Source organism: Diaporthe amygdali, assembly GCF_026229845.1.
Source record: "Diaporthe amygdali strain CAA958 chromosome Unknown NODE_6_length_1560011_cov_65_102424, whole genome shotgun sequence".
Lineage (NCBI taxonomy): Eukaryota > Fungi > Ascomycota > Sordariomycetes > Diaporthales > Diaporthaceae > Diaporthe > Diaporthe amygdali.
This window is the reverse complement of record NW_026517026.1, coordinates 230,975-251,219: the sequence shown is the minus strand read 5'-3', so window position 1 is coordinate 251,219 and position 20,245 is coordinate 230,975. Positions and strand designations below refer to the sequence as shown.

General features: G+C 49.3%; 6 protein-coding genes across 6 annotated transcripts; 1 reads left to right on the top strand and 5 right to left on the bottom strand.

The window, feature by feature from the left end:
- Window positions 1-3,091: 3,091 nt before the first annotated feature.
- J7T55_000828 (uncharacterized protein) lies at window positions 3,092-5,700 on the bottom strand (the record flags this gene model as incomplete). Its single annotated transcript, XM_053140086.1, has 4 exons — window positions 3,092-3,674; window positions 3,736-4,552; window positions 4,644-5,013; window positions 5,077-5,700. The coding sequence occupies 4 exons, from the start codon at window positions 5,698-5,700 to the stop codon at window positions 3,092-3,094; spliced, it is 2,394 nt and encodes a 797-aa protein (XP_052996481.1).
- Window positions 5,701-7,283: 1,583 nt separating this feature from the next.
- Window positions 7,284-8,012, bottom strand: J7T55_000827 (uncharacterized protein; the record flags this gene model as incomplete). The annotated part of the gene is made up of 1 exon (XM_053140085.1): window positions 7,284-8,012. The coding sequence occupies one exon, from the start codon at window positions 8,010-8,012 to the stop codon at window positions 7,284-7,286; it is 729 nt and encodes a 242-aa protein (XP_052996480.1).
- A 1,756-nt stretch (window positions 8,013-9,768) lies between these two features.
- J7T55_000826 (formate nitrite transporter family) lies at window positions 9,769-10,722 on the bottom strand (the record flags this gene model as incomplete). The annotated part of the gene is made up of 1 exon (XM_053140084.1): window positions 9,769-10,722. The coding sequence occupies one exon, from the start codon at window positions 10,720-10,722 to the stop codon at window positions 9,769-9,771; it is 954 nt and encodes a 317-aa protein (XP_052996479.1).
- A 2,632-nt stretch (window positions 10,723-13,354) lies between these two features.
- J7T55_000825 (uncharacterized protein) lies at window positions 13,355-16,332 on the bottom strand (the record flags this gene model as incomplete). The annotated part of the gene is made up of 6 exons (XM_053140083.1): window positions 13,355-13,606; window positions 13,662-14,541; window positions 14,643-14,827; window positions 15,227-15,445; window positions 15,531-15,824; window positions 15,895-16,332. 6 exons carry the CDS (start codon window positions 16,330-16,332, stop codon window positions 13,355-13,357), a joined length of 2,268 nt encoding a protein of 755 aa, XP_052996478.1.
- A 31-nt stretch (window positions 16,333-16,363) lies between these two features.
- On the bottom strand, window positions 16,364-16,931 carry J7T55_000824 (uncharacterized protein; the record flags this gene model as incomplete). Its single annotated transcript, XM_053140082.1, has 3 exons — window positions 16,364-16,498; window positions 16,561-16,626; window positions 16,683-16,931. 3 exons carry the CDS (start codon window positions 16,929-16,931, stop codon window positions 16,364-16,366), a joined length of 450 nt encoding a protein of 149 aa, XP_052996477.1.
- Window positions 16,932-17,401: 470 nt separating this feature from the next.
- On the top strand, window positions 17,402-19,155 carry J7T55_000823 (uncharacterized protein; the record flags this gene model as incomplete). The annotated part of the gene is made up of 6 exons (XM_053140081.1): window positions 17,402-17,531; window positions 17,695-17,737; window positions 17,797-17,942; window positions 18,137-18,306; window positions 18,395-18,685; window positions 18,757-19,155. 6 exons carry the CDS (start codon window positions 17,402-17,404, stop codon window positions 19,153-19,155), a joined length of 1,179 nt encoding a protein of 392 aa, XP_052996476.1.
- Window positions 19,156-20,245: the final 1,090 nt, after the last annotated feature.

Sequence of the window (20,245 nt, the reverse complement as noted above, 5' to 3'; positions counted from 1 at the left end):
AAGGGCCAACAAGAAACCCTGCTTTAACCAGGGGGCTCGTCACCTGTTGGACGTCGGGAGGCTGGTATCACATCTCACCAATTGCAAAGTGGAGAAGGTATGCAGCTCCTCTAATCAAAGCGTGCAAAACTCATCAATAGTCGAGTGTTGGTTCCCACAATTACCACCCTGGGGCACTTGTGATCGCAATCGGCAATGTTACCCCGAGTGATGGGACTGTGAAATCACTAGGGAAAATACATAATCATTGATGGCTGCTGGAGGAGCATAAGCCTCTGACAGTAAGACCGTGGTCTCACATTGATGATTATAATACGACTCAACAATTATCTTGGAACCTTACAGAAGCAATGCGTTAGACAATTGAGTCCTGGCTTGGACGACAGATGAAATGTACTGTACTATAAGTGCTCAGCTGATATTCTCGGTCCGACGCGAACTTTGATGTCCGTAAATGTGGGTATTATCCAATGCAGTATTGGTCGTCAGGAGATGAACAGGGATTCGCTCGAAGGATTTCACCAACCGTCAGAATAAACTGAGAAATGACACCAGATCCACTGCAAATATGCCAATGTCGAAGAGGCTGGATTTTCAAGATTCGGCCCTCCTTATTTCGAAGACACCACTCTCTGGTCATCCTATCTGAATTGGAGGCAAATATGTCGACAATTCACCAAAACCACGCGCGTGACGAGAGCCAAGATAGAGGAAAGTTGATTTTAACCCTTTGTTGGGCATTTACGGCACTCGGTGCAACATTTGTTGCGCTTCGATTGTTCGTTCAAACGACCATACGCAAGAATATTCGCAGCGAGGATTGCTGGTCGGGATTCACTATTGTGAGAACATTTTGAACCACCTTTTCAGCCGTCGAAATACTCACACAAAGTACTCCGTAACGCACAGATTTGCATTATACTATCCTCTATTCTATCGACCATTTCAGTCTCTTACGGCAATGGGAGACACTTCGACACCCTCACTACGCAACAGAAAGAAGGCGTCATTCTTTGGATGATGTCTGCTTATGTCCCTGGGATACCATCCCTTGGAATAGGGAAGTTGGCTGTCATTGCTCTTTTAACACGGCTCCTGGTACCTGGAAGATTGCACTACTGGGCTTTATGGGTCTCAGGAAGCCTGTGTGTTGCAATACTGGTCACAACAGTTTGCCTTCTTATGCTTCAATGCTCACCACCAAGGGCTTTGTGGGACTTTTCAGTCGAAGGGAAGTGCATACCTGTGGAAGTCCTCATAGATATGTCATTCTTAGCTGGTAGTGAGTATTCGATTGCTGTGGCGCACCGAAGTTCGTGCCTGTTAACCGCATTACTGGTTCTAGCTTTCTCAGCATTTTTGGATTTTTATCTTGCCATCTATCCCGCATACAGATTACTGAAATTACAAATGCCTTTGAGGAAAAAATTGGCACTTAGTAGTGCCCTTGGCTTTGGCCTGGTGTAAGTCCGTCAATCGCAGGAACGTAGGATGCGAATATGAGGCTGTCAATGATCTGACAACTATTCTCTAAGGTCTGGTGCTGTTGGCATCTATAAGACTACTGGAGTGCCAAACCTTGCAAGCAAAGATGTCTCGTGTACGTTAAGATTAGGTGGTCGAGAAAGCTTTACTAGTATCATCTAACCCTTCGCTCTACAGTTGATCTGAGCAAACCCTTGTATTGGACTATGTAAGTGCTGTTCCGCAAAGTGTCACTTAGAAGGAGGCGATGTCTAATAATGTGCAAGCAGAATCGAAGCAAATTTAGTCCTCACAGCAGCTTGCATACCGGTATTACAGCCGTTAGTGGACGCGCTCTTGGGAAGAAGCCCATTTCTACCAGTTGCGAAGAGATCTTCTCGCCAGTACGAGGACTACAGTGAGTCAGCTGGGGCTTCTCAACCCAAGGCTGATGCCATCGAGATGTTTTCCAAACCCACAAAGAAGCGCGATAAGTATGGATTCACTGTCCAAGATCCGGCGGACTCGAGGTTGGAAACCGACAGCCAGAGGCAAATAATGGATGGGCAAGAGGGAAGCATTACAACAATAAATCCAAGTGACCATAGGGTTGAGCAGCCTCAGACTGGGGGAATAATGCGGACTGCTGATTTCTCCGTCACGTACGACAGAGGTGAGAATGGACCAACATCTGCATCGAGATTGTGGGCCCCTGTTTGAATTGCAAAAAGAGTCCCGTATCGGAAAAGGCGGTTTTTGAGCATTTGATGTCTGGGTGATCTTGCCGGCCCTGTTAGAATTGTATATAGAAATGGGGAAGACGCTATAGATGCCGTGCGCCGCCAGACGAACCTAGGCTATGTTGCTGCTAGGAGCACGCGTAAGAGCTTCGGCGGAGAGGCTGCACTCACCGTGAGACACAGGGCATTGTACGGGAGGGAATAGCCATCGCTGTAACGGCCTGGGAAATTTATGGCCTGCATTAGAAGCCTAAGCCGGACATTGAGTGCTCCATGCCGCCGTTTCCGGTGGCCGGGGGGAAGGCTGGGCGGCGTTTGCCGGAGCTGGAGCGTTGCTGTCCCCGGCATTAGCCGCCCGATCTCAATCCGGGGCCGTCGCCCCAGACGGGTGTATCACATTCACACTGGGCATCGTCTTTCTTTTAGCGGTGAAATGTGCCGCGACAAAGTGCAACAAAGAACAATGTTCAGAGAACGGCGGGATATTGAGCTAAGTCAAAATGGATGATGTACTGTAAGCACTGCAACCATCGACCCCCCTAACCTTTATGCAAACGGAATTCATAAAAAGATAGATATTTGGGATCTATCCTTTTCTTGCCCCATCTCTCTCCATAGCAAGTGAAAGAGGGCTAGGTGGCTAGAAGGGAGAACAATAGGTGGGCAGAAGGGTAGAAGGATAGGAGGAAGGAAGATTTCTAAGTACCCTAGGGTAGTAGGGTAAGGGTTAAGAGGGCCAAAGAGTTGGAGCAAGGACGGAGGAAGAGGGAGAAGCAAGCTAGAGATCAGCATACTATCATCCATTTTGATCAGCGCCAATATCCGTTTCCTTATTTAACAATTTGGAGTTGGGTATCAGATTTTCACCCAGTGTTGGTGGGCTTTGATCACATTAGAGCTATTAATTTCCATGTCGGACTCGCTTCCTCCCATGCAACCTCATCAATCTCGGCGTAGTTGAGTCTCTGTGCAACCCCATCTACCCACCTGATTTGCAAAGCAAGAACTGTAGCAGGGAGATCAAGGTCTGCAATCTTTCGCCATGCCACAGCTATGAATTCGGCGAGAGAGCCATCGAGTCCTCTCATCGTGGCCGACGACACGAAGTTACGCTCCCCAACTACGACGCCTTTCAAGTCATGAATGACGGGTCGTTTGGCAGCTGCGTAATCGCTCCACGTTGCCAATTGTCGCTCTTCCACCTCGCTCATATGTGCTTGAAAGAAGGCGGTACTTGCCCAGAAGAATAGGACGTGCTCGTCGGGAACCTCCTGGAGCCTGGGTTGTGTAAGTTCCGGTAGGTATTCAGAGATATCATCAAGGCTAACTTCGCTGCGAGTGCTTCCTCCTAGCCATTGGGATTCCAGACTCGGATGCTCCAGCATGTCCTCGTTCGCGTTGTTGCCGCCGATGCGTGTCAGCCGAAGTGGGTTGCTCTTGTGGCCAAAGCACAAGACTGTCGGTGTTTCACTGCATTTTCCTTCGGTCAGAAATGGTCTCGTGATGGGATTCCTTCCTCATTGTAACTTACGTCTCAAGTCTTTCGTCGCTCACTGACACACTTGCCTCCCCTACCCAGCCCATCCAGGACCACGTTGGGAAGTCGACGTGCGTATTGAGCGAGGTCATGGGCAATGTGGTCTTAGCGGACCGTTTAGACAACGTATGAAAGGTAGACCAGGAAAGCGATAGCTCGAAGCGCGAACGCGGATGGCCCCAGTGAAAGTGCTCGTTACCAATGCGCTGCATAGCCAGCATAATTCCGAGGAATGCGTCGTGGATGTCACCCGGAAAGCCCAGGTTGCGCATCGAAAAGTTTCGCACCAGCAGCCTGTATCTGTTCCAGAAACCTTTCGATGAGGACAAAATCTGTGCCATCTTGCTGTCTAAGCTCCGTAAACTGGCCGCGCTGAGCCGAGACCCATTTAACAACTCGAACCGAATTGGATTATTCTCCTCGGAAAGATGCCTTGTCTCATTGATGGGGTGCTCGAAGGCAGTTTCCTCGCAAAAGTATGCACCGTCGCATGCCCACAATACTTGCTCCTCGGTGAAAATGAGATTTCGTCGGGAGAGCGCTCGCTCTTGCAGCGTCCAGCCGCGAGTGTTCCATGTGCTGTTGTCGGCATCCTCATCTCGCATATCGAAGAACTCGCCGAAATGTTTCGGGATTCGTTTGCAGACGCTCAACAGAGACAGGCCTGGCTGATCTTGGTCTGGTGGTATCACTACAATCTCCTGCTGTGGAAATGAGCGCGTGCCGGGGCGCAGCCCAGCTAACCCGGCCTCCGCATCCTTTCCAGAAGCAGCAACAATAGTAAGGAAAGCAGATCTATAAATTTCGGCCACTTAAGCGCAGAGTATGGCTGTCAGTTTTACTTGCATGAACTTGTAGGGAAGCTGAACGACATTGCCGCGCAAGAAATCGATGCGACTCACTGTTTCCAATCTGTTCTGCTTTGTCTCGCTCGTCTTCTGGCGTTTTACCCTGCCTAATGCAGATTGCGTCGACCCAGAGATAACCCAAACCCAATGATTTAGTCACCTCGATAGCATCGTAAATCGTCTGGGACACATTATTATTGCCGATGACCCCCGGCTTAGTCAACATGGGTTCCTTCTCCGCCGTCAGGAGGAGCTTTTGGGGCTTCCGACCCCAGACATAACTCAGAGCTGCAAAGGCAGCATGTGAGTCTGACGGATCATATTCTTCGAAGAATCGAATGCACCTCTCGTTGACATCAATGAGACGAAGTCGAAATGGTCTGATGGCAGAGATTATGAGATCAGTTACTTCTATCATAAGAGACTGAACAAGGGTAGCACCTCACCGTGTTTTCAGAGACTTGTCCCCACGACCATAACAACTTACACCGTGCGTAGATTCACAAAGTTCTATCCACTGCCTGGGGAGATTCATGTCCAGAACCACTGGACGCATTCTACCCAAGAACAATCTACCATTCTCCCCATTGACTTGAGCCCCCTTGGCTGAAGGGCGAGAGGTTCCCACGTTGCAAGGCTGGACGATGCTGTTGAAATATGCCACTGTTTCTTCTGTATCAGTCCTGGTGGCAGTGACCAACAGGCGTTTCAACACGAAGTAAGCATTGTTTGAGCTCCACTCGATGTCTTCGAAAGAATCCGTGATGCATCCATAGTAAGCCGAAGGATCTGCCCAGAAGTGCACCTCGTTACCTCTGGGCAGAGCCACGCCCGGAGCAATGAAGCCGCCTTGCCGGTGAACGACGTCCAGAATCACCGCACACAGCTTGCAGCCAAGAGTCGAATCGTGCTCGATCCGTTCAAGGGATCCGAGATTGACCTTGTTCACCTGTGGTGGTTCTCCGGGACCCCGCCAGGTCCCTTGCGGAAGGAACAGCGGCACGCCTCTGCTGATATCCTTCCGTGCCCGATATACATCAGCAAGCGTGGGGGTCGACAGCGCCGAGAATTCGATTTGCCTGCACTTTTCGCAAAGCGTGTCACGCTCCATGATGAGAGCACGACTGAAATCTTCAGTCAAGACGTCTGGGCCTTTGAAGTAGAGCGAAAGGTCTGGTCAACAGAAGATACTGTAGATACCCCGCCGTGGGGCAATTCTGGTATCAGCCGCATGTATGGTCAGACTGCGGCCCAGACCTGCAGCCCTTCCAGGGTGGCCAGCACCCAGGTGGCAGGTCATGCGAGGTTGCTTGGTGCTTCCCTATTATACCAGTCCCATCTGGTAAAAGGTGGTGTGTATGGAAGGGGGGGTGTCCAGTACCTACATAGTCTTACTGAAGGCTGCTCTACTGATTGTTACTGCACGATTTTACTGTAAATGATGAATATTCCAGCTGAATCCCCCGATCTGATACGTTCACCCCAAGGGCTGCCGTTGCACTGGGCCAACTTCAGAACCCCGGCATTCAATGCTCGGAAAGGTCACACATAGATTTCATGTTTCCAAGCCCCAGAACATTATTTAGTTCCATCTGATCATTTTTCCTACTGTTTGCAATAATGCCCTGACTAAGAATCACATTCTCAAGAGGTGCTAGCACTTTTCCCGCGGGATATGTCCAACAATTCTATGCCAACGTGAGATACAATTCTGCCTGATAGATATAGAGAACAAGAGGCCACTCGGTTTGAACCCTCCATTTTGCCACTCACAGACCCATCTCTCTCCTATATGAAAGCCGATTTGAGAGCAGTGTCCTTGTCCGCAGGTGCTATTCATTCAGCGCTTCCGCGCCATACCTCTTTTTGCTTCTTCTCATCTAGGCTTTCCGGCAAGCTGTCAAACTTTGAAATGAACACGCTTATTCGGGCTCACCTCATTGACGGGCAGCTGGGCGACATCGGCACCAGCTTCTACTTAAGTACGCATGGTCGGGCCTACGAGGCGTAATACTGGCTTCAACGGTTGTATGACGACTTAGATAAGCATTGTATCATTAAGGGCGTGTTGACTCGCAAAGCTCTGGAGTCGCTGAGGCTCCCAGGTTAAATGGCTACTGTGATAATATGCTTGAGTTTTGGGTCCTGCAAAGCCTATCTGTCGACACAACGGTCGGGATCCTGTTAACAAGTAGCCGTCTATTCAGAGCGTTTGTCCTTATGACCGTGACCAATTTCGCATTTGTCTATCTCTTTAAGGTCGTGCCTAACTAGCCATCGATATCTTATAACTCTTAAGTGAAATAGCATAGCGTGCTGGAATGGTATGTTTTGGACCCGACGGCTCATCGTATTCGGCTAAACGCGCAACGATATGGTTAAGCATTGATTTTCCCCCAGAACCAAGATTGCATCAGTGAACTAAACACTCCCGTCCCGGAAGTAGAAGCTATTTGGAATGAGCAAACGTTCACGTTGAAGGACATTGCTCCTATAGAAAAAGCCAGGCCAATCCTTCGAGATTATACAATTGGATTAAGCCTTAGTGTAATGGATAACTACAAACACTCGAGCCTAAAGTCGTCCGTTATATGTACAAGAATTTCCTAATTGTATGTGTTCTATACAATTCTTAATGGCTTTTCAGGTCATCCATCACTATGAAACCACTCTGTCTTCCGTCAAACTTTCGACTTAGCTGCTGCAGCCGATCTCGATACCCTTGGCGAAGAGGCCGCCTGCGACGGGAATGGTGTATTCAGCGAGGGCACCAGCAATCTCTCCGATTATGCCACAACCTCCATCCTTAGGGTTGACAGCAGAGCTGAACTCGATGATCAAGTCGTCAGCCTGCAGGACGTCGTCGATGTAAGCCGTCACGCGCATCGACGAAGGCACCTGGTGGCCCCACGAGTGATCCATACACTGCGCCAAGCCGGGCGAGCCCTCCTTCCTACACGGCTCCTCACAGTTACGTGCGCTCTGGGGGCCACATGCGGCGTCGGACGTGTAGCTGACGCTTTCCTGCCATGTGAGACCACGGCAGCCGGAGAACGTCTCGTAGCCCGTGGGATCGGCCACGCGCTGCAGCACCTCCCACATCGAGGTCACCAGCGCCTCGCGCATCTCGTTGTCCTGCAACCCAGGCGTTCGGCCCCAGGCGCCGTTGACTTTTACCTGCACGGTCAGGTCCGAGTCGTTGTCCTCGGCGAACTTGCACGTGCTGGTGTCGGCGCCGAAGGAGCGGTCCATCATGACAGAACGCTGGTTGCCGGCCTCAGCGTAGATGGCCTGCCAGGTGGCAGCGAAGAGATCGAGGTTCCCGACTTCAATCATTTTGTCGCTGTAACGGACCTCTATTTGTACCAAGGCCGAAGCTTGGGCAGCCATGGTGGCGAGGACGAGGTTGGATGTGAGCTTCATGGTCTGATTGAGCTGTTGGTGTTAGCCGGGGATGCCAAAAAGCTCAAGTAGGAATGGTAGACTGACAATGACAGGCTGGATTGCACGAGACGGCCGAGGGATGTAATTCAACAGAAAATACTGGAAAATTATTGTGAATAAATCGGAAAAGACTGTTGCTGTTGGGAGACATGGACAGAAATCCTGATGGAATTAAGCGACGTCTTTATAGTGTTAACGCTCCGGGCAACATGCAGAGAACCATTCTCACCATCAAGGCGTGTCACTATTGCCAAGAATCTTTATTTGCCTTCGCCAGATTAGCAACAATGGTAAACGAAGGTATCGTGTGTGACATATGACATATCGAGCCTCATCACCGTGGTGGGCTGAACATGCCAGGCCCTACGCCCCACATACGGTAGGCGGAAAGGGATCCTTACATCCGCATTGGCGTACGAATTGGGAATATAGTGGCCCGTACCGTAACGGGAACCACTTTTTAAGGAAGACTATTGGCGGCACTCCCAGCCGAATGTTCTCACGCAGGCTGCCCGAGAACCGAACGCAGTGCCTGCGTGTTTCAGCTTGGTGTTCCTTCCTGCGCCCTCTATGCCAAGGTGCTCGAGTCATGGAATAGGCTGAGAATGTCACCAACATCAAAGTCTCCCTTTATTTTGTGTTGCGATATGTGGTACCGGTTGCATGGCGGAATAGTACCAAGTGGGCGCTTTACTTGATGTGAACTCAAAAAGCTCCTTCATTATGCGCCCCAGCGCGGAGTCCGCGGACTGAAAATTTCCGTGGCTGCCGGTTGACCCTACCTCGTATTATCATGGCATTCGTGCGAGTAGTAACCTTACCAATGCGGTGCTTATTCTGTGGGGTTTTTAGGATCCCTGGGAAATGTGAACTGAATACGCGGGCTTGTATTCACCATGGAGGCTGCACACGCTTGTGAAAATGTGCTCGTGGTGGAGACATCAGTACTTCAGCAATGAAATCGGATACAAGCTTCATTTAGGAAGCATCTCCTGAGCCAAAGTACCCAAATTTTCCCACATGAGGCCGCAACGGAGACCAATGGACTGGGTTATCAGCAGCCTGGCGGTGAAGCTTTGCGGGTATACAGAAAATGCAAAGAAATTAGTGGCAGTCTTTCCAGTCATTCGATTTTGCTAAGTACTGTGTAATTCTGTCGTGCTGGTTTTGTTATTCGAGCCCAAGACGTTCCACCGCTTGTTTCGTCGGTGAAATGTGGACCAGGATACATTTGGCGGGAATACCAGGTCACTCGTTTCTGCCTTGCCCTGTATTGTTGTCAGACATGAAAGAATGTTCTTGGCCGAAGGAAGGGATAATTGGCAAGCTCGGCGCGAGCAGCGCCCGAGGCCCGGAAGATGAGCTGTCACTTGCACAAAGCCGTCAGGCACGGGAGAGGATTCAGCCCCTGAGGGAATCGCTTGCCCCGAGGTTTACAGCCCATGCGCAACTCGGGACATGTCACTGACTCAAAAAAAGGCCAATATTCTCGAGTATGTATGTTTTACTCCGTGTGACGAGTCTTCCTTCAATTTTAATAAGCTTCCTTTGGTGTGCTGTCTGTCCGCCATCCAATATCCCGGGCACATTCGACAGAGAATGCTCCCAAACCTCTAGGTCCACACGAAGCATTGCTACTCGACATACTCTGGTGGGACTGCAGAAATCTTTTCTTATGATAATAACGTCGTGTTAAAACCAGGGTGCTTTGCGACGTGCGCCCAACCCCCCAGTTTCAAACGGCGCCAGCCATGTTATTCCGATCGTAAGGGCCTCTATACACGCTTCCATTCCTCGGATGAGCTCCTCTAATGGCGGCACCTGCTTCCAACTCCTTGACACCATCATGGCCCTCCCTGTCAGAGTCTAGTGAATCTTCGTTGGCGTTGTGAGGGTCGTCGTGTCTTCCGTACAGATACCAGAAGACCATGGCCCCAAATACCATCCCACCGACGATATTCCCTAGTGTGACGGGTACAGTGCTCTGGTAAATGAACTTTCCGACGCTGAAGCTTGTCCCATAGAACATTCCGATAGGCACCTGGAAAAAGTTTGCGATGCTATGTTGATATCCCAAAATGACGAATGCCCAAATGGGGATCCATATACAGTAGATCTTGCTGACAAACTCAACACTGCCCAGTGAGAGGAACAGTGCCAGTGCCACGAACCAGTTGCAGCCGATACCTCGAAGAAAGTTGACACTCCATTGAACATTTACCCTGCCCTCCGCTTGTATGACAGTGTACGATGACTCTGTGGCCGAGCCCAGCGTATCGGTCCACCACGCGAGGAAGCCTGCGACGAACAGCGCACCTGCGAGGTTTCCGATATAGCCGAGTACCCAGTTCTTCATGACATCGAAGAGCGTTATCTTCCTTTGAACCAAAGTGAAGGGCATCACGAACATGTTACTTGTGACCAGCTCCATGTTTGTGAGCATGATGAGTACGAGACCGAGCGGGAAAGTGAAGCCGGCGATCATCGTTGCGAGGGCCGGATTAGATTCTCGGAGGCCGGGGCATCCAGATGCGATTACTAGATCTGTGAGGGCACCGAAGGAGATGAATACGCCGCCCATGAAGGCCTTGATGGCGTATTTTGGGTAACTTAATCGGGATTTAGCGACGCCGGCCTGCGAGACCAGGCGTGCCAGTTCTTGCGATGGAAAGGTGTTGACTGCGTTCAAAACGGTGGATTACGCGAGTGGAATATGTTCTAAAAAGTTGAGGTTTTTAGAACAAGAAATTGTAGAATGCTCTCTTCTTTTGTGAAGCCATTTTCCCAGCGAATCCTGCTCCATAATTTTGGCCGTTCACCATCGCCCTATGATGTATATTGGCAATCATGACGCAAGTGGGACTATGACGGTCAGATGTGACAATTATCGGATCGTCTAATCGACCCGAGGCTTGATTTCGTAGATAGTACCAAAACATTAGTGACTTCTTGACAGCCTTCATAATATAGATGTTCCCGGATGCAGCGCGATGTATCATTCATCCCCCAGACAACCTGTGCAGTGAAGACCTACTACTGCATGAACATATTCACCGGGCTAGTAGTAGGATGTTATTTAACTAAACTTTCTCAAATACAAGTTATTGTCAATCATAAAACCGCTGCGAATGTCGGCGTCGTCAAAATAACGAATAGATCTGCATCGCGTCGCGGTGGGCCGACGGCATGTGGAAGTCGCATCCGAACTTGCCGACTCAAGTCCCTGTTTGCCTGTGGCAAGTGATAGCCATTCGGCATTCCCTCATTCAGGTTCGTGCTGAATCGCATCAGTTGAGCTGTCTAGATTCTCACAATTAACAGTGCAAAAGGCGGCTTCTTACAAGTTTCGTACCAAAAGTGGCTAAGCACCCTTGTTTTCCAATTTTTACGACGTCTAAATTTCTAAGCGTAAAAGTCTCTCCTCGTCGAAACTTTCGAAGCGACCACTAGGAACCGGTGACAGCTACCTAGGTGCTGCAGCTTTCATGGTATTTGCCTCTATAGTCACCCCTTCTGTTGGGCTGCCCCTGAGTCCACAATGGTTTTGAGGTGAGAACGTGACTTTACTAAAATGAGGAGGGGTTGAGTTTGTACTGCTTAGGTAAACTTAGCTAATTTACAACTTTATTATAACTATTATAAGAGTAATTAAATAAATTAAAATAAAGAATAATTAGTTAAATCTGAATTTTAAATAAAGTATACTTGAGAGGGTGCGTACGGGAGTGAAGCGTAGCCGGCAAGCAATTGCTTACATAAGCGCCCGCAGCCTTCTGGGCCTTTATTTACTTTGGACCCCGCGGTCCCCAGGGCTTCCCTTTTGATAGAAGATAGCGCCGACTTAAATTCAATTGACGTATTGAGGCCAGCTGCTTTTGTCTCTGAATCCCTCTCGTGACAATACTCAGTAGTAAGAAAATTGATAAATTAATTTAATTAATGAAGGGGAGTGAGACAGCGCCTTGACCGCTGCACTGTAGCTAGGGCTGTTTCCTTATTTAAAAGGTCAGAATTCCAGAACGCCTGCTGGAATACAGTGCAGTTTTACATAGCTGTGCCGTCACACGGAGATAAGATAGATCAGAATAAAGGATAATAATTATATTAGCTTATAATATAAGTACAACCAGTAACTGGGAAATAAGCCTCTAGCGTAATCAGTCCAATCATATTTGGAACAGATGAGAACAGCCGATTTAAATGACTGATAATGGGGGACTTATCCTATGTGTACATTAACTGCGGGTAAATAACAATGTTCTTGTACGTTTTGGCACAGCGCACTCACTGTGTGCTCTGGTAGTACGCGCTCGCGCTGTTAGTGCACTAGTGGATGCCAATGATAACGGCGGGCTTTACGGCTAAGTTTCTAAGCACACAGAGCCACATACGCGTGCCGGTTGGGTTATTGCCGTAGCTAGTCACCTCAGTGAAGGTTGCGCGCGGGACGGGCTCCGCGCCCGCAGCGAGGGGGAGGAGGGACACAGCCCAGATGCTGAGGAGGTTTAGTCGGTTCTTCATGCTTGACGGTGTTTCTGGGTCAGTGTGGGATCCGTAAATAGATAGAGACCTTGGGAGCAACAACTCAGTAAGGCCGGGGGCCATTGCTGCTTTATTTGCTGCCTTCTCGGGCGCGCGCGCGAGAGAGAGAGTCAGAGTCGCATACGCGGATTGCAATAAATGTTGCCCAGCCTTACCTGCCATAAGCGAGGCGGATTATAAGCCTCCGCGTCCTTGTCCCCCTACTAAAATCAGTTACATCGCCAAGTCCCGGTCGTATATCGCTCTCGATTCGTACTCAGACGAGCGCATGCTTCCGCTCCTCGTCTCCCCTCATCATAAGAGCACACTCTCCCAATCCGACATCCGCACAAGGGTGTACAGCCTTGTGTCCGTCATCGTGGCGCCGCGTCCCCCCACGTGCACAACCTCAGCCGGAAAACGTTGCCGCCGTCCCGAGGGGGAAGCATGGCCACTCAGGCGCGGGGCCGACCGAGTAGTCTACTTGTGTGCAGTGAGCTTACCGCCAACCAAGGCGTTGCTGAGCCTGCGATTGAATTTGACAGGATCGTTGACTCTTGAACAAGCTCGTGATATTAAAAGCGTATAAATGCGAATTTATGAATACTCGTTTGAGTCTGCCTATATGATAATTGTATCAAAGAATTATACTGTGCTCCCCTCCGATAAATTATACGCAAAGGAATAAAGCAGAGACAACAATCTTCGAATTAATATTCTTCCCTGCAAAAAGAAACGCACACTTGCTTTCACATGGCCGTCCTAAGTGTGCCATTCCCACTTCTCGGTCATTGATTCCTTCACTTGTGCAACCAATCTTGCGGGCACTTCAAACCTAAACGAATTCGGGGAACAGATCTCATTTTGTCCTCTGTGGTCCCTGGAACTCTCAAGACTGTTTCCCGGTAGAATGTCCCGGTGCTGATGTCGAGGGAACAAGCTAAAGCTCGCCTCATGCCGCCCTCTGACGCCCCAGTGAACAGTGCGACAGGAGGGCGGACAGACTCGAAAAGTGTAACCTCCATGCTACCAGTATCGACAAGAGTAAACAACTGTCACGCAGTTAGCAAATTAGAATGAGCAAGGATGACACCTTGAGTCACAGACCTTCAAGCTCCCATAATCTGCTTTTGCCTTCTTGAGTGCTGATTCATGGGTCTCGTGTGAGCATTTCCCACCATTCGAAACGCTCCCTTTTTTGCCGTCAATGCAGTTCTCGCATTGTGATAGTGGGTCAATCGGTTTCATGGCGTAGGTCCAGACTGGGTTGAGCGAGGGACTCAAATCGCCTTTATCCTCGAGCCTTAGAACTGTGCCGCTCGAACGAGACTCGAGGTCAGAGACGAGAGGCTCCTGGCGTTTCGTACCTTGCACGTGTCTGGAGTGTGCAGAGCTATGTGCACTCCATTGTAAGCGGTTGCTGTAGCTGCCGAGCAGCCGCTCCTCAATCTGGTCCAGCGGCATGTACCCCTCAAAGCCAAAGAGGTAGGGTTCGACTGAATGTGCTTGTCTCCGACCAAGGAGGAAGGGACCAAGAGCAGGCATGATTGCAATTAGGATTATCACCATTGCTATCACTGGAGCCAATATGTAGGCGAGTTGTATGACTGGCGAGCTTTGGTTTGAATTAGGGTCATCATGAGACTGAAGGACTGACTCCACACCCGCCGCAAACGTTATCTGCCATATAAATATGCAGAGGAAGATAATGATCATGACAATGCTGTAGATTCTCACTGTAAAGGCCTTCCAAGGCTGGTCTCTGAAGACGCAGTTGAACTGTGACCACTGAATGAGCCCTCCACGCAGGCCGTCGAGGATTATGGTGTCGTTCTCGCCAATGCCGCAGACCTGGCAGCTCGGCTCGATATCCCACAACTTGGAGCCGTAAACGTCCGACATATTCTCCCAGGGGTGCAGTGGAGATTCGGGAAGAAGGAAAATCAGACGTTCTAGTAAACGGTCGCTGTCCTGGGCCAAAGAGAGTCTTGAGAGATTCTGTCAGCTCAACGGCAGATGTCCCCAGGTCAAGATTTTGAACGAGAAGGCATGAGGATGGAGGAAGCGACAATCTTGGAACCAACTGACCTTGCAAAAGCCTGAAAACCACTATCTTCGCTGTCTATTAGTGGTCTGAGCCGGAGAAGACCCATAAGGGCATAGCTGCGATCGCCAGGGTGCTTCTCTTTCAAGACCCGGCGCCGCAGACATTGTATAGCAATGCTGCTGAGCTCCAGGCGGCTGAGGTGGAGGTTTGTGAAGTGTTCTACCAGCTATCGTGCCTCGCTTGCATCATGCCATGCTCGCTTGGCGAGGTCGATTTTGCTGAGGTCTTTCAACGGGTTTGTTGATGCATTATCTTTGGTGTTCGAGACTGCCTTGCTCGTCACGTGTGCCCAAGTCACGTCACTACCCGGGCTCAGCAGAATCTCTGGAATCGTCCATACACGGCTACCCCAATCCTCCAGTGCTTGACCATCACTTTCTTGTGCATCAGAAGTGGTAATGATCACTGTTCTTGACGATTCACGGATAACGTCAGACATTGTGTAGACCTAGATAGAAACCGGTGAGCTTAGGGGTGTTATAGTAAAATCTGGAATGTGTGGGATAATCTTTCTCCTCGGCAACCGAACCAGTGGTGAGTGTGAACTAGATTATGGTACACTCACGTCTTGATCTATAAGCTCCTTTCTCTTCTCAGCGTCAAGGTTGGGATCAAGTTGACGTTGACATTCGTTGACGAGCCAGAATGCTTTATATCCAAGTTCGCGTGTTATATTCACGGCGGTAGCGTAAAGTAGGCCGATGCTCTCTTCTCGCTTTGAATCATCTTGGACTTCGAATTGTGAGAATGAGTATGATATGAAGACATACTCCATATCATCTTTCTATTTAGCTTTTAGTTCTCCATTGCACTAGCTTGAAAGCACAAATCACGGCGCTTCCGAATTCATGCTAACTGATTGGGCTCACCTTGGTCAAATCCCTGGCGACGTACCAATAATCGTCTTGCTCATTGGCGACAGAATTGTCGGTCTTCTCAGTAACGAAACACAGACGAGTGGGTCTAAAAGCCCGATATGGTTGACAAGGGTCTCCAAATGGCTCGTGTCTACCCTTCTGTTCCAATCGCCTCCGAACGGACGGTCTATTCTCTGAGATGTTCCTTGCCAGGCGCGGGTAGAAATACCATTTGCAACGCACCTCGACATAGGCATACGGATCCTTATATGCTGGACGAGGCTTGCTGAAGTAAGCTACAGGGAGCTAGACAATGTTACATTAGTGTGATGAAAGTAGAGAGGAAATCTTCGCTGTCGAATGTTTTAACACTTACAACTGCTGCCAATGCGACGCCTCCGGGTACCCAGCGACACGTAATCGACAACCAATCGTACCATCGATAGCTCTTTTGATCCCACCTCCTGGCCATTGGGATACCTTTGTAATGCCAAAATGCAGCACGAAACACACGTGGGGTGCCAACGGTCAAAGAGCTTTGCTCCCAGGTGACACCTGCTCCCTTACACTCTTCCCGGGCTTGGACGACCAGCCGTTCAAAGTCGCCGGACTCTGGATTGACTGTGTACAAGGACCTTCCTTTGTCATCTTTGATCTCGTTTCCGACGACATCCAGGCTTGGGCCATTATTGCGCAGAGACTTGCGGGACAGTCGGGATGTGGCCCAACTCACGAAGTTGTACGCTGCTGTGAAAGCCATGATGCAAGCAGGGATGATGTATCGCCGAAAGGCGCTGAAAATTTTGAAGTTCATGATGTAGCATCTAGCGGCAAATTAGGAGGAACTAATTCGTCTGGCCGCTTCCCCCACCAGAGCTCTGCCCACCGGAGTTTTGACCCCCGGTGCGAGAACCTCCGGCGCGGTGTCCGTTGTTCGAATTGCCGCTGCGACGCCCACCGTTTGTCCAGTTATATTTCTTCTGTTGGCCGACGGGTTAGCTGCGGATTCTTTCGACATTAATCTTACAAAAGTAGAACCTACCACACTCTTTTGGGCCTTCTCAGCGTTGACGTCGTTGTGGGTCTTGGCGTGTCGTTCCTGGTCAGCCTGTATGAGTAGTCAATATTTCACCCTACTCAAAAGATGTGAACTCTAGGACTTACCATGTAGGTTGGGAGAACTAGAAGTGGATAGCAGTAGAGCCTCGCAACCGATCGAATCTGAAAGACCAAGATCTTCAGGTCAAAAGAAGACACGAGAGAGGATGTGGATGAAGGAATTGACGAGAACAATGGTTGCTGGTTGCGGCGGCCATATCGACGGTAGTTATAACTTTGCAGCATGAGTTTAAAATCCAGATAAGGCTCTGACGGCGGCAACTGAACCCTCCTGTCTGCCTTGTCGATGGCCATTACGTCTCGTCTCCTGACAAGGATGAAGATGACACGTCAGTGGCTATGGATAAACTGCCGTGACTGCCCGGAACAAAGATACCTTGGAGAGACTCATGCAATTTTACGCTGATAGGCTCGCAGGAAGTCCTGGTTCCTATCCGAATGCTGTGTAATCTGATTGTGGAGGGGCTTCAGGGTGCGAAGGGGGCTAGAACAGCTCAGCCTCACCAAACCAGCTGCAAGTATGATATGATCCGACTGCTTCTGTGTGTTTTGTGAAATTGAATGTCTCATTCTAAAAAGAGATGGCAACACAAGGCTCGCAGTTTCGCAAAGTGATTGGGGCTTAGACTGCACGTCCCCTCACTGGTCACCATGCATGTGACCGAGGGCGATTCTCTCGAAATAGAATGGTTACTTTTCCCCGCGGCACAGTGTTCACAACGGCTCATGTTTGCTTACTCAAGGTGATTATGCTCTCGGAAGCCATGACAGCTCTCACGGAGAATCCCACATACATTGAGGAATTCGAGGAAAAGGCCCAGGGCTATTACCGGCAGATTCCTCGCACCCAAGAGCTAGGAGAGCCGCCGGCTCGGATCATACAATGGCGTAAGGGTTCGTGTACTACCCCACGCATTCGAAACACATCGTTCCAGAGGCAAATCCATTTGTGCATCATGCAAGACTGGCGTGAAGAAGTAAGGTGGATGTTATGACAGGGTCTGACTTCTTATCTTCGGCTCAGGGAATAATCCAAGGATGACTAGTATATTTTCAGTTCGGGAGCTGGATCATCACACTGGCTATGACTTGGCAATTATGTAGGCGGCCATTTTCTCGAATTTCACTGGGCCGCAGTTTGCTGAAACCGTGAGTACAGCACACTACCCAGGGCCTCTCCCCGACATTTCACCGACTTTGGCCACCTGTACGATCTGTATAGCCTTCCGAGCCAATTCGTTGGCGCAACCCTTCGTTCGACAACCCACTCATTCGGAACGAGCGGCTCAGAGAACGAAAAACGTGGTACGCAGTTATCTTGAGATTGACACTCGTGACGTCTGTGATGTGAATGACGGCACTAATCCTGGGGATGACAGCTTTATGGGTTCGACTGCTCAGCATACTACCTTCAATTAATGGCAACACCAGATCTGGGTGGGTATCGTCAGGGCTGATTCTCACACTGTCACCCCCAACAACGGTCGGGCATCGAACAGTTACGGCAGTCGTGTTCGAACCACCTTATACTTATTGGGACTTGGTGCACCGGCTATTCGAATCCGATGACTGGCAGGATGTATTGCACAATCCCTTCTTGCTCTTCGCCATGTATTTCGAGGCGTGGTATTTGCTTGTAGACGAGAGCGCCTGGACGATCCTTGACAACGTTACCGAAACAGAGACGGCAAGTCACCCAGACTTTCATACAACATCTTAACGTTGTAACCCTCCCTTCTCTCTGACATACTCTGCAGGGAATATTCCGGCAGTCCTCATCAGATGATATAGAGAGACACCACATGCTGAACATCGACTACCCTCGTATACATACTCTCGCAAAAGACGCCATACACTTAGTGGAAGGTGTCGACGCGACATTAAGATCCCTACAATGTGTGCTAAACGCGCACTCTGCCACCGCCACACACCAGGATCCTATATGGCGAGGCACGAATGACGCATTCAACCATCGTATCGAAATGTTCCAGTCAACAAAACTGAGGCTGACAAGTGTCGACCAGAGGCTAAAGAATGTGATCAATCTCGTATGTGTTGTGCATTTTTTCTTGGCGCGACAAGTTATGAAAACATCCAATTGACGAAATGATATCTGCAGGCATTCAACGTCACGAGCATGCGCGATAGCACAGTCATGCGTGAAGATAGCTATATCATGAGGACAATCTCCGTCATAGCTGTGATTTTTTTACCTATTTCTATCATCAGCTCCATCTTTGGGTCTCAATTCTTCGGAACAAATACCATAGATTTGTCGGATGGGTCTGTCGAGAATGTAACCTTCATCACACCGCAGTTCTGGATTCTGTGGGCGATCGCTCTCCCATTCACTCTGTTCGTCTTGGGCGGATGGTTTCTCTGGCTACGACATTTCCAGCCCAGGACTCAGCGGAGGTGGACTTTGGAAATGATAGCCATCGCAACATGGAGCAGAGTAGCGCGCTTGGTGACCAGCTTGATCTGGAAGAGGAGGCGCACTGTCTCATCCACTGGATAGAACTAAAGAAAAAACATCGGCGTAGCTTATGTCATCATTTCCCTTTCCCTTCTTGACGTCTGGCCGTCTGTTCAAGGTGGTTGGGATTTATTGCTTTCGCTAAATCCGACAGTCATTGAAAGGCCAATGATCCCACTCGTCGTCAAAACAACTTTGATTTGGAATGGGCTCATGTATTCATGGACAGAATTGACCTGTAAGAGGAATTACTGCTGCATGTGTCTAAATTGAGAATGGCCGACAGCAAAATTGAACAGCATTGATGGCAGTAAGCTTAAATTTAAATACAAAAAAAAGGCTTAAATAATTAGTGGTATAAATCTACAGATATTCTTTTTATGTATAAGAGTATTATTCTAGTTTTAATTTTCTATAGAGTTTTTTTTAAATTTTTCAGTAATCACGAGTTTGAGCTGCTTGCGGGTTCCATCGCCAAGGAGCCAGGGCCTCATACATCGCGTACAACGCGCGGACAAACACTTCAGATCAAGGGCCATGGGTTACAAGCAAGCAGGGAATGCTCATTTCATGCGGATAATTGAGTTCCGCGCACTTGGCGGGAATCTACCCAGGTATGGGCTATACATAATATATCATGAAGAAAATTTAAAGTTCAATGCAACTTGCCCAAAGACTGTCAATGGGCTAAGAATAGCTAGTTGTGACGACGCTGCGGGCAGGCTCAGTGAATGCAGGTGGGCGGCCATAGCGCACAGACCACCTGCAGCCGCAAGGCCCTTTGCTTTTAAGGCCTGACTGCAATCAGAGGCAACCTTCCCTCTTACTCTTTTCTCTTAGCAAGACAAGATCTTATTCAGAATTGTACAACAATGAGCTAGAAGTGGGAGCATCGCCTCTTCTATGTCCCTCTTGTGACACTAGTGAGAAGAAAGCAATTGGGATGTAAGAATGTATAGAGTGTGTCATTTTAGATGGCCGAGAAATCGTCGACTTAGGCTGCTTAGACACCCTCAAGACCAGCAGAACAATTACAGCGAAGGGTTGAAGACCAAGATTTAAAGGTTTCTTTTTGATATCAAGCGGTTGTTGCTATGTCTGCAGATCACTCCCTGACGTTGGATGCGGTCCG